This window comes from Manacus vitellinus, unplaced genomic scaffold, assembly GCF_001715985.3.
Source record: "Manacus vitellinus isolate BGI_N305 unplaced genomic scaffold, ASM171598v3 scaffold_3_pilon, whole genome shotgun sequence".
In the NCBI taxonomy this organism is placed as follows: Eukaryota; Metazoa; Chordata; class Aves; order Passeriformes; family Pipridae; genus Manacus; species Manacus vitellinus.
This window is the reverse complement of record NW_021940535.1, coordinates 46,212,861-46,226,035: the sequence shown is the minus strand read 5'-3', so window position 1 is coordinate 46,226,035 and position 13,175 is coordinate 46,212,861. Positions and strand designations below refer to the sequence as shown.

General features: G+C 38.0%; 2 protein-coding genes across 2 annotated transcripts in view; one reads left to right on the top strand and one right to left on the bottom strand.

Moving 5' to 3' along the window:
- Nucleotides 1-2,950, bottom strand: part of ESYT2 (extended synaptotagmin 2) — an 83,973-nt gene extending 81,023 nt beyond the window's left edge. Inside the window, exon 1 of the mRNA XM_029961906.1 lies at nucleotides 2,843-2,950. Coding sequence (XP_029817766.1) covers nucleotides 2,843-2,950 — 108 coding nt within the window. The remainder of the gene's footprint in view (nucleotides 1-2,842) is intronic.
- Nucleotide 2,951: 1 nt separating this feature from the next.
- WDR60 (WD repeat domain 60) overlaps nucleotides 2,952-13,175 on the top strand; it is a 27,528-nt gene continuing 17,304 nt past the window's right edge. Inside the window, exons 1-7 of the mRNA XM_029961905.1 lie at nucleotides 2,952-3,077; nucleotides 5,814-5,867; nucleotides 6,700-7,129; nucleotides 7,698-7,750; nucleotides 8,361-8,684; nucleotides 9,963-10,021; nucleotides 11,430-11,487. Of these exons, the coding sequence (XP_029817765.1) occupies nucleotides 3,063-3,077; nucleotides 5,814-5,867; nucleotides 6,700-7,129; nucleotides 7,698-7,750; nucleotides 8,361-8,684; nucleotides 9,963-10,021; nucleotides 11,430-11,487 (993 nt within the window). The 5' untranslated portion in view covers nucleotides 2,952-3,062. The remainder of the gene's footprint in view (nucleotides 3,078-5,813; nucleotides 5,868-6,699; nucleotides 7,130-7,697; nucleotides 7,751-8,360; nucleotides 8,685-9,962; nucleotides 10,022-11,429; nucleotides 11,488-13,175) is intronic.

Genomic DNA, 13,175 nt, shown 5'->3' with positions numbered 1-13,175 from the left:
TTTTTTTATTTTTTGGTAGTAAATACATATGCATAGTCTATAGAGTAGATGGTAGAAACAGAACTTGAAGAAAAGCTGCTTCTTCTATCCAGTTGTTGGGTATCACTGTCACATTTGTTTGTTTATATGCATTTGCTGTGTTGTTGTTAAAACTCAGTCAGAAGGTAATTTTGTCCTTCAGTCTCTATACACAGGACAGCATTTGGGTAGAGCATTCCTTCTGAAGCAGATGTCAAGTTCCATGTGTTCATAGCACCGTGACCATCTTGGCTAAAGAGCTCTTTGAGTTACTTCAAGAAGGCTTGTAAGACTATTTTAATTTGTTCAGGAAGAAGATATAAAGTCATAGAATCATAGAAGGATTTGAGTTGGAAGGGACCTTAAAGATCATCTAATTCTAACCCCCCCTGACATGGGCAGGGACCCCTTCCACAGACCAGGTTGCTGAGGGCCCCATCCAGCCTGGCCTTGAACACTTCCAGCAGTGGGGCATCCACAACTTCTCTGAGCAACCTGTTCCAGTGACTCACCAGCCTCACAGTAAAGAATTTTTTTCCAGTGTCTAACCTAAACCTGCTCTCTTTTAGTTTGAATCCATTCCCCCTTGTTCTGTCACCACATTCTCTTGTAAAGCATCCGTCTTTCTTGCAGGCTCCCTTCAGGTACTGGAAGGCCACAATTAGGTCACCACAAAGCCTTCTCCTCCAGGCTGAATAATCCCAATTCTCTCACTCTTCTCCTAGCAGAGGTGCTCCAGCCCTCTAATCATCTTGGTGGCCTCCTCTGGACTCGCCCCAACAGCTCACTATCCTCCCTGTGCTGAGGCCCCCAGGGCTGGAGGCAGCACCAGGTGGGATCTCACCAGAGCAGAGCAGAGCAGAGGGACAGAATCCCCTCCCTCGCCCTGCTGCCCACACTGCTTTGGATGCAACCCAGGACACAACTGGCTTTCTGGGCTGTGAGTGCACATTGCTGGGTCATGTCCAACCTCTTGTCCACCAGCACTCCCAAGTCCTTCTCAGCAGGGCTACTCTTGATCTGTTCATTCTCCAGCCTGTGTTGACACTGGGGGTTGCCCCAACCCAGCTGCTTATAGATTATTATTGTTCTGCCAAAACCAGAGAAATAATTCATAAGAAGGTTTATAAATAGTTTAGTATCCATATATGTTTATACTTAGTGGATGTAATTTAGTCCTTAAAAGACATACTTGCAATTAATGGTGAGTTTGGTGGTTATTTTTGTCTAGTGGAGCTTTCATGTGTGTTTTTGTTTGTTTGTGGTTTGGGGTTTTTTGGTAAATAAAATATCGAGGTGAGTTTTTTGTTTTGTTTTAGGGTTTTTTTTCTTATAATTATATGCTTGATTTGCTTTTCTGCTACATGATAAAGGAAAATATTTCACAGTTTGGACTGTGAGGCAACTTTTACAGCATTTTTAATAAATTCTGGAAACATGAATATCACGGATTTGCATGTACTTGTCAACTGACTATGTAAGGTCAAGTATAGGGGGTTAAATTTTGTCTTTTTGAAGTCAGCATGATAAGCTTCCCTTGAACTATGGCAAGAATGTTTCTCAAATACAAAAATGCCTCTTCCTTTGCTTTTTTTTCGCCCTCAGTAGTCAGTTTTCTACAAACGTCAATATTAGCAGTAGCAGTTACATATTAACTTTTTTTTTTACAATCTTAAAATGGGCAACAAAGTTAAAAGCACCCAGAGGAATTTTCATCTGGTCTTTTAAATCGTGGGTGTTAATAGGTCGTAAATACTTGCTGTGAAATGGCACACGCCTTTCCTGCAGGCAGCGACTGAGCTCCTGCCACGTGTGCTTGGTGAGCTGCCACTTGTGCTTTGCTGCAGAAATCGGCTCTGCTATTGTCACTGGGGGAGTATTATTAACATTTTTATTTATTTCTACAGGTGTTCTCCATACCTGCCTCTACTCAGCATCTGGGTAAATGGCAGAGTCAGTATTTCACTCTTTTCCTCGTTTGTTTTTTTTCTGTTTTCCCTGCAGGAATTGTGCGTGACTTTACTAAAAGTGAGTCAACCCTGATGAGGTATGGTTTCATGATACACTTAATAAGAGGCTCGTGCTGAAGAGGAGAACAACAGTGCTTGAAGGCTGACTGGCTGTGTGCCCCATCCCCACCTCACAAGGTCCAAGCCCTCCAACTGCAGAAACCCAGCTCAGAATCACAGAATGGGTCAGGTTGGAGGGGACCACAGTGAGTCATCTGGTCTTCCCTTCACAATTTACTAACTCACCTCTTTTCAGTAAAGAGGTGATTGATGTACCACAGTTACTGAAATTAGAATATGACAGTTGGGTCACCTGGTCTGACTTCCCTGCTCAAGGAAGGTTGTCCCAGAGCACACGGCACAGGATTTGTCCAGACAGTTCTGGAATATCTCCAGTAAGGGAGGCTCCATACCCTCTGTGGACAATCTGTCCCAGTGTGTGGTCACTGCACAATAAAGAAGTTCTTCCTCGTGTTCAGATGGAACTTCCAGTGCATCAGTTTCTGTGCAGTGCGTCTTGTCCTATTGGCCCTATGGAGAGGAGCCTTGGCATCCCCCTTTAGACGTTTATACACATTGATGAGGGCCCCTCTCAGTTCTCTCTTTCCGAGGCTGAACAGGCCCAGCTCCCTCAGCCTTTCCTTGCAAGGGGGATATTCCAGCGCTTTCATCACCCTCGCTGCCCTCCGCTGGACTCACTCCAGCAGCTTTACGTCTCTCTCGCACTGAGTAGCCCAGACAGAGCAGGAGTCCAGATGTGGCCTCACCAGGGCTGAGCAGAGGGGCAGGACCACCTCCCTCGACCTGCTAAGGACCTGCTCGCTGCCCTTCCCAACGCATCCCGGGATCCCGACTCGGCCACGAGGGCTCACCGTGGGAGGAGAACCCTCCGCAGCCATATCGGCATTCCCAGGCGGCGCCATCCATCGCTCGGCCAGCGGCTGCTCCCCCTGGTTGCCAGGCGGGCCCGGACGCGCCGCCCGGATCCCGCTTCCCGATCCCGGCCCGGCCGGACGCGGCCTCCTGACCCCCCCCATGGAGGGGGACAAGGTGAGGGGAAGCGCCCGGTGAGCCGGGAATCCCGGGGGCAAGGGCAGGAGACAGCGCTGGTGTCTCCTGTGCCGGCCCCGAGAACCCCGCGGCTCTGCTGGGGCCGGTTTGTCCCAGGAATCCCCCACCCAAGAGCGGCCGTAAGGAATCCCTTATCCCTCTAGCACAGGGATGAGGCTGCACCGGCCACACACCTTCCTGCAGAACGCGATAGGTGCTTTAGGAAAACACCCCGCGTTTCACATTGTAGATAAAAGTATGTTTAATACCCACTCATTGTCAGGTTTTAGTTCTTTAGGAACTCACATCACTTTCTCATTAAGGTGTTAAATTATGGAAAGTTTGTAGAGCTCCAAAATAAGGGAAACAAACCCACGTGTACGCACGGACATCAATTACTGTGTTACATTTTCTCTTGAAAAAGCAGAAGTGTCAAGCCAGTTTTATTGCGGTCATGTGAGTCTGGATTTTGCAACTAATTAATTTGCGGTCGTGCTGGATAGAAAATGCAGGAGGAACAGAGTGGCTGGGCAGGGGATGTGAAAAGGCGCATTAGTATCCCTCTGGAAAACTTTAGATCTAGTTTCAGTAACTGTGGTACATCAGTCACCTCTTTGCTGAAAAGGGTGAACTGGTGAATTGTGATGGGAAGTTAAACTCTGATCTGATTTTTTCAGGTGTGTTGGTGCCACAGACCCAGAGGCAGTGGCACCAACAGCCACGCTGTAGGAGGAACCCCCCTTGTGCTGTTTCTCTTCTATCGCTCGTGCTCCTTACCTAGTTGAGGGCTCTCAAATTGGCAGCTCATATTGGAAATAAGAAAGATAAATATTTGTATGTAAAAAGTAAAGAAATTTTCTCTGTTTTAAAAATTTCTCTTACTGCTCTTTGGTTTCTTTTTCTTTAAAATTATAGTGAACTGGGTTCTTAACTTAGTTAAAAAGTAAACATTACATTCTGAAAACCTCTAATCTTTCTCCTTGTACATGGAGAAATGCCTTATGATCTCCCTTGAGGAGTTTATCTAAAACAGCAAGGTTCCTTATTCCACTGACTAATTTTTGCTTAGATTAAAGCATGGATTCTTAAATGGTAAAAATTTTCATAGCACTTTTTGAGTTCAGTAAATATGTGGCATTTTATGTGAGCTGAATGCTCTCAGGTGGATGAATTAAACCCCTGTGTCATTGAAATAACTAATCTTAATCTGGATTTAAATGAGTATATAGGTACATATGTAAGTACTTTTAAATTAGCAGACAGATGAGAAACTTCAATAAATCCTTTGAAAGTTTGTTTTAAACATTTTTGTGTGTATACATTTACTTATAGTGGTCTCAAAGGTATTAAGTTTCTTTAAATTTTATAAAATACCTGTCTTTTTATTAGTCTCCTGCAAAAGCAGAGATTTAAGTGAAACAACATCATTTATAAAAGGAACAGATTCTGGGGGGCTGGTGGTGAAATCTTCACACCCCAGAAAACTGGCAAATGCATATTACTGGGTGCCAGAGAATCAGCTCTGAATGTTTGCTGAGTGCTTTTTGCCTCAGCTTTGAAGTAAAGCTCAAAACCTTATCTGATATTGTCTGTTGGTTATGCTGGTTTTAGGGTATTAACATCATTAGCATTCTTTCTTTGTTTACTGATATATACCTAAATCTTGTCTAAAACCAAACCATGATCATATATATTAGAGATTTTAAATAGGTTACTATTTGAGACTATAATGCAGCATTCTGTTCTCTTCCCATCCATATCCTTCCTTCCAGGTTACACTCATACAAGTTCTGTTGAGTTTCTTAGGCTTTGTTGAAGCTTCACTTAGGAAAATTATCATCTTTGGTTTTACTTTCTCATCTGACTTTATGCAGTAGTAAATACTTGTGCTTTTTCGTCCCTTTTTTATGTATCAGAAAAAAAATAAAACTTAAAGGGCACTTTCTTTTTGTTACAAAGGCTGCCTTCTTGACATTTCTCATCAACTTTAGATGAAGTTTACCAGTCCACTACAATCTTCTATAAAATCTAAGTTTGAAAATACAAGGGTTTTTTCATGTAGAGTAAATAAAAAATTAAAATATACTGTTAAAATGCTGCTTACATATGAATTTACAAAAAAATAGGCACCATATGTTTATTTTCTTCCACCAATGCAGCTCATAATTCCAAAATTTATCAGCAAGTGTTTTGTTAATCTTTAGAAGTTAAGTCTAAATTTGAGAATAAGGGTAGCCTGATCACGTCACTTTGAATATAGTCATCATCCTCCAATGAATTAGTTAAAAGATTCAATAGATTAAAATTCCTCCTTTGCTTTAGTAACAAGATGATTTTTTTAGTTTAGTCTTTTTAGCAGCAGCCAAGCAGTCAAGGGCAGGAACTCTGCAAATGAGGATAGAAGAAATATAATCTCACTCTTGTGAGACAGCCATCATGTGTACTTTGATTAGTTTCATTATCTTTTTGCTTCTTTTCTTTAGTGCTACATACAAATATTTCATGTGGCAGTTAACTCACACATGTGATCTTAACTTTAGGCCTCTTCCAGGTCCAGTCAGGTCAGCTTTACTGTAAATAGACCTTAGAGCTAAATCAAATTACTGTTTGCATGAAAAAAACTCAGTGATACTTGCCATATACACATTAATCCTTTCCTTTGAAATACTATTAGTTGTTAAATGATTTACTTCTTGCAAATTTATTACTCAGGCTTTTCTGTGTTTTCTGCTCTAGAGAAGAACCAAAGAAGATACTTGGAAATCAGAAGAACTTAGGAAACATCTTAAGGTGATTTTATTTTATTTCTACTAGTCTGGATGTTAAGTTACCTTACAGCACTGGAATTTATTGATGGTGCAAACACACAGGGCTTCCTGCTTGTTCTGTGAGTCACTCTGCCTTGTGGGATCTATAGCAGCTCTTTCTCTTTAATGCTTTTTGGTGCACCAGGCACTTTAAATCTGCACCATCAAATACAAACAGTACAGATCTTTAACATGTAGCTTGTCACACTGACTGTTCTGGAATCTGTCTAGTCCAAGGGTATCCAGAGCCAGGCCCACTCAGCTATTTCTAGCTACACAGGTCGTGTAAGGTTGCTCTACGAATTTCTTAATTAGGTAAATGGAAATAATACTCTGTTATGGTAATCACACAGCAGTCAAGGGGATCTAACTTGCTGGCCACCCAAATCCAAGTTACAGCTCTGCTTTATGTCTACTTACTCACATTCCTATATGTATATTATCTATTGTATTTATTTTCATCATCTATCATGTTTGTCATGCCTTTTTAAACTCAGTAATTACATTATCTGCTGTCAAACAGGCATTGAAGCTCCAGTCAGGTACACCATTGATATTCATGTTAGGTTCTTTCTGTATTTTTTAAAAGCTTCTTATCTATCTTATTATTATTCCATTTATTAATCCTTTTTACACTAACCACAGACATAATGTTAGTAATTTTGCAAAGTAAGCCTAGAATAGATCAGCATTTTAATGTGATTTGGGAAATCAAATGAACATTCAGCAAGCTACCATTTTTTTTTTGCACATGAATATATTAATATCAAAATAGATTGCTGAATTATAACAATAGATTTTTTTTTTAATTTCAGGCATCACAACCAGATAGTCAAAATGAAGACCAAAAGCACAGAGAAAAGAAACTGCAGAAAGATAGGTCTGCTCTTGACACAGACACTCATAAACATGAACGAAAAGACAGAGGGAAGAGCAAGGAAAGAACACGAGAGAGAGAGAGGCTTAAATCTAGTGAGAGAGACAGGGATAAAATGAGAGAGAGAGAAAGGGGAAAAGAGCACCTGAGAGGAGATGGAGAGAGATGCAGAGATAAGCTTCAAGAGCCACATTTGGAGAAGGAAAGATACAGTGTACCCAAACATAAAGATAGGGAGAGTGATAGAGAAGGAGACAAAAAGCATAAGAGACATGAGATAAAGCAAATAGATACACAAAATAATCTGAAATCATTTGAAGGAGGACATAAAGAACATCACAGAAGAAGAGAAGGCAGGCATCGTTTGGGTAAGTTGCTTTAGGTTGCTTTTGTCCTTGGAAATTTTTGATGTTTCGATAGGAATACTCTGAACCCATACCCCGTCTGTACGGAGAGGATAAAGACAGGTAGGTGTGGATGCCTACTGACAGGTGTATCTTTAGAGAATCTTTTGGTAACCTAGTTTTATTTTAGTGCTTTAAAAAAAAGTGATGCTTGTTTCCCTTCCTCTGAACAGAGGATGGATATCACTGGTTTTGTTGGTCAGTTGACTTGAAAAGAACAAGAACCTTCCTGCCCAGACATTCTCTACTGAGTGACCATTTGAATCCCCAACCTGCAGGGTGACTGCTGAAGTTAGTAGCTTGTGTCATTACTCCTGCCATTACACAGGACAATTGAGAACATTAGGAAAGAAGAAGGAGTAACCAGCTTTGGAGAGAGAATTTCAACAGAATATTCATTTCTTTTTTGAAAGCTTTTGTGTTAGAGAAAACACATGTCACTGAAATACTATTTTCTACATGCTAGAGTTAATTATGTACAGAGTTTAAGTATTATAAAGTTTGTTCCTTAATTTATACATCTGTTTTCTAGAGGAGGAAAAAACAAGAAGTGAAGAGCAAGAAAGAAGGCATAAAGAAAAGAAGGTAAAGGAAGGGAAGGTAGTGAAGTGTTTCATAACACAATTAGATAAAATTGTAGAATAATGAAGAAATTGGATCAGACTCCATTTCTTGAGAAATCCTAGAGATGCATAGACAGTAAGGTGCTTACAAGTGTACAAAACACACAAAAATATATCTCAGCCATTCTGTTTTAAGGAAATGCTTTATTCTTTTTTTTTAAAGTAAACATTAAATAAAATTTTCATAGCAAACAGTGGTTCATTTTTGCACAGTTAAATAAAAAATTTCCATTTGGTATTTATGACTTTATTACAAGGGTAATTGATACATCCTACTTTATTTTAGACCACCTAGTAAACAAGAATCAAATTTTTATGTGAAGAATATGTAGTCCAAAGAATTTTCTGTAGCAAAGTATGATATATGTCCCAGAAGAACTATCAGAATCTCAAGTGCTATAATAATTGAAACTTGCTATCATAGGAAATTAAGGTGGCTGGAAGATCCACGTGACAGAAAGATTAAGTACTTATAAATCCATCATTCTAATGGTCAAAAATTGATAGATTTGTGAAGATAAAACAGTCCTGGAGAACTTTCTAACCCTTTAATGTTATTTTTCTCCTTCCAGGATAATGATGCAAGAAGGAAAATTGACAAATTTTTAGCCTACAAAGTTGAAGGTGAACGTGTACACAAGTTAGAGAAAGATCAAGAGTTGGATAGAGAGGGTGAAAGAAAACATAGAGAAAAAAAAGAACATTCTGTTGGGCCAGAAAAAGAGAGGCTTTCAAAAGAGAGAAGTCATAAACGGTATGGAAAGGAAGAGGAAGAAAAACATAAATCAAGGAGGTCTAAAGAGGGATCTTCCCATGGAGACAGAGAAGGACAAGCAGCAGAAGTTAATGAGAGAATAAAAAGCAGAGACAATGAAAGAAAGAAGCATGATCTAAGGGTAGGTTTTGTTAAAACATTATAGCTTACTTTAATTCTCAATTCATCATAGATAGGAGAGTAATAAAAATCTGGGATTGTAAGTCAATGTTTTCTGAAATTTGAGGCCAAAGTGGTAGATTAAAACACTACATCCGTATTTCAGTATCCTAATCCAGAGCTGATTCTTCCCATTAAATTTAATCAAGAAACTTGCTTAGGTTAGAAACATCTTTTATGCATAAAATTCTTTATTGCTATGACTTTTGCAATTTTTACAAATGCCTTGAGTGAAGCTGTCATTAGGCTTGAGGTCCATTCAAGTGTATTGGCTGTCTCTATAGAAAGAAACTATGATTTTAATAGAAGCTATTTTCCATGTTGTCTATAAAGGGAGCACATCCATCTAACTCACAAGTAGGCATGTGGGTGTAGACCCCTCATATTTGTGAGGTTTACCTCTACTTCTGAAGCATATCTTTTATATTTCTAATATAGAGCATGTTATTTCCTAGAGACTTTATCAAAACCATGATATTTTTTACTGGTTTTTGTAAGTATTCATTCTACAAGAATGAGAGAAGGAATATCTAGTAATTTGTAATTCTTAAAAGCAGATAAGTCTTATGGAACATATTACTATTAAGATGGTCTAGGCTAGTGCCTAAAGAGTGAAGGTGTACAAGCTTCTCAAATAAAATTTCAGAAATATATATTCTAGTGAAAAACTAGTCATCTTAGGTGTAGGGGCCCACCCTGAGTGATTCCTGTGACTGACTTTCTGCAGCAGGCAACAAAAGTCTATCAGGGACTTGCTCAAGATTTGGCTTCCTTAGAAATTTATTCAAATAGCTGTTATAGGACATACACAATGATGCTTCTGTCCCAGAGTTATGCTTGGTTTTCTGAAGTTCATGGATAGAGACAAGCACTTTTGTGTTAAACAACTTATTGAATATATTTCCAAATTTAGGGAGACCTTCATAATACAGAATTCAAGAGTCAAGTCCCTATACTGGGTATTGAAAGTACCTGAGACTGTTCCTCTGTCCCTGGGTCCAATTTGTGTAAATTGTTGGAGTACAAACTGTTAAAATCTCTTTGTTTGGAACAAGTCCATTGTCCCTAGGAGTTTTTCAGAAGATCTTACAAGCAATGACTGAAATAAAAAATGATATGTCATTGAAGCAATTAATTAGAGACCTTTCTTACTGTTTGATAACACTGTTACTAACACAGGTTCATATATATATTTCCTCCCAACATTTCTGACACATGAATATGGTGACTTCTTTTACAGACCAGCGAATACAAAAAGGAGGAGAGGATTCAAGAGGAAACAAGCCATCAGCATGTAAGGTAAATTCAGGGATTTAAAATAAGTATATACTAGACAGTATGCACTAAAATTCATTTACCACCAAACCAATGTGCATGAATTCTTGATCTCAGATATGTGGGGTGAATATTATGTTTTTCATAGGCCCAATACAATAACAATTAAAAAAAAAAGTGTTTTGACCCTAAGGTCATTCAGATAAAAATGTATGTCTTTATATTCCATTTATTTGTTATGTATCCCATGGTAGCAAGAGTTATTTTGCAGTCCTTGCAAACTACATGTATATTAATCTGGGCACTTAGTTTGTGAGACAGAAATGCTGTATTTTACCACCTGGAAGTTCACTATACAGTCATGTGGACACATATGAGGTTCGTGATGAACTATGTAGGACTCCCTTATGTTATTTATTTTAGTTTGAATATCTATACTTAGTTCCTATCCTAGATAGTATCTAAAACATTAGATATTTATAACAGTTTTGCAGTTGTATATCAAAGGGAAAGGTCCATCCTCAGTAAAATTTCAGGGTTATATTTCTAGGTTTTATTACTAGCAAATATAAAATCTCACAGAAGTTTCCTGTATATTCCAGTTCTCTTTGCATTCTTTAATTCTCCAGCCATGTGAAATTCCTATACAGCTTTCTGAAGTGCATAGCTGGGAAAAGAGAGTGAACCATTTCTGAATGGCAAGGAAGGTAGTCTGATTTAGTGGGATGCCCCAAACCCCTGGTTCAGCTTCAAGCATTGTTAATGTTGAATCATTCTAATTTGTTACGATAGGATCCAGCAAAATTTTAATTTTTGTTGTTGCTTTTTCCCATGTTTATCAATCCCAACAGCGTCTTTGAATAGTCACTTAAGAAGTCAAAACATTCTCTTCTTGAAGTCTGATACTTGTAAAATAATCAAAGAGATTGTTAAGGAGCAGAGTGGGTTGTTAATTGTCTCCTGCTCTCTGACCCTGATTGCATTGTCCTCATAAATAAAACCCCTGAATGAAAGCACAGGTTTGAAGTCAGTCTGTGATTTATGGCTTTGATAGCACATTGCACCAACCTGCTCTTGATCTCCAGTTCACTGCAAACATTAATACAAGTAATAAATGTGTGGGTTTAATAGTTTTTTTTCCTTTTTTTTCCATTTTGGTGCAATTATAGATGTTAAATTTGGAAAAAAATTTTGCAGTTCTTAGCTGATTATTCACGTGGCTGTTTCATGATAATTTTACGTAATAGAGATCTGTAGAAATATTAGTAGAAATACTTCAGTTTATTAAAATTTTCAAGTGTTTTTTTCCTTTTCATGAAAAAAGACTTTTTTTTTTCCAAAACAAACAAAACCCCCAGAAGACAAAACCAAAACAGAACTGCTGTCTTCTGAGTTAACCAATAAAATTGATATTCTCTTTTTTTTTCAATAGGACTGTAAAAGATAAGGGAAAACTCATTGAAAAAGAGGAAAAGGACACAAGCCAAGAGGTAAAACTATTTGATTTTGGAACTCAGAATGGTACATTTGTATTGAGATGAATAACAATTACAATATATGTTTCAATATAATGCATTCAAAGATGATATAAGATTTATGTATACTGGTCTTCAGGTATCTCCTAACCTCTCTTCCTGGATACAGCATTAGAAAATTTATTTCTTCTATATAAATTTGCTAAACATTGTAGGTAGCCATTTATTCAACTGTATTTCAGTATCTTCTATGCTTGAAAAAGTAACTCAATAAGGGGGAAGAGTTTAGATGTGTAATACAAATCATCTATAGCTACCTAAAGTATATTATATCTTTCTGTGAACAGCTGACACGGGCAAATAACAGATAATGCAAGCCAAGTAAAATGCAGCTAACAGTGTAATTCATATATGTCTCTTAAATCAATTGCCATAAGAAATGGGAAAGTATTTTTATATTTTTCAATGGACAGTTGCTGACAGAACCAAATTTTCAGCAAGCTCTGGAGAATTGAGTTTATTTGGACCAGTCTGTGCAGATGCAGCCTATAACTTTACCATACAAATTTTAAGATGTTTTGTCCTATTTTCTAGTGTTTGATTCAGCTCACCTGAAAGTGTGAATTGTCTATGGTGAGGACCTAAATTTCATTTGCAGTTTGTGGAGAGAAATAGGCAGTTCAGTCCTTTTTTATTTAGTCTCCTCCATTATCTTCTCTGTCTTCACTGACAATGTGGGGCAACATAGGAGGATGAAATCTCTACTTAAGACCACACTCAGCAGGGAGAATTAAATCAAATTCCAGGGGCTTACAATTTATGCTGTTAATTTTCTTTGTATGTTTGTTACTCCAATTGCCACAACCATCCAGATATTCCAGCATGACTTCCTAATCCTGCTTGGTATTGACAATGTATTCTCCATATATTCTTTAAAGTAGGAACCCAGACAACTGCTGACAGGTGGAGGTTTTTAGTGTGTAAAAACTACATGGACTGTTATAAACAAGTGTGTTATTAATAAAAATGACTGCTCTGTAGGCATATTCTGAGATGATGACACTAAGATAAAAAAGACTATAACTATCTTTATGAGTGTGTTACTAAATGGAATAAAGATTTTTTTAAAAATTACATGAATTATACTATATGAATTAGTTATTGCTGAGTACCTGCAACCTCTCAGGCAGAACAAATTAGAGGAATTTTGCCCAGTTTTGCCCAGATGGACAATCTGACTGATATAATTTATTGTTGATCCAAAGACTGAGTTGAGAAATGACAAAAAGTGGCAACTAGAAGTACTATAGTCCCAATCCTACTAGTTCCAGGAGTGTGAGAGTTCTGAAAAGTAGAAGCTGCTTACTACTATATAATGTCCTTAATACTTGTGTAACTATGACATCCTATGAAAACTAGTTGGCTGTAGTTTTTCAGAAGTCACAGAAGGATCAAAAATGCACTTTACTTGACAACCAGCTGCTATCTTTTGGTTGTAAATGCAGAACCAGGTAATAGGTGTGCTGTTATGCTGGATAATTTTCAGAAAACCTCATATTTATTTCCACTTTGTAACCTGTTGGAAGCCCTGATATGTGGATAATTTAATCTATGACTTTGAAGATGCCATTGAGGAAAAAAGCTGATTAAAGGTTGGATAGATCAGTGTGTGTCATTTTAAGCTTCTCGTTTGTTTGGGGTAT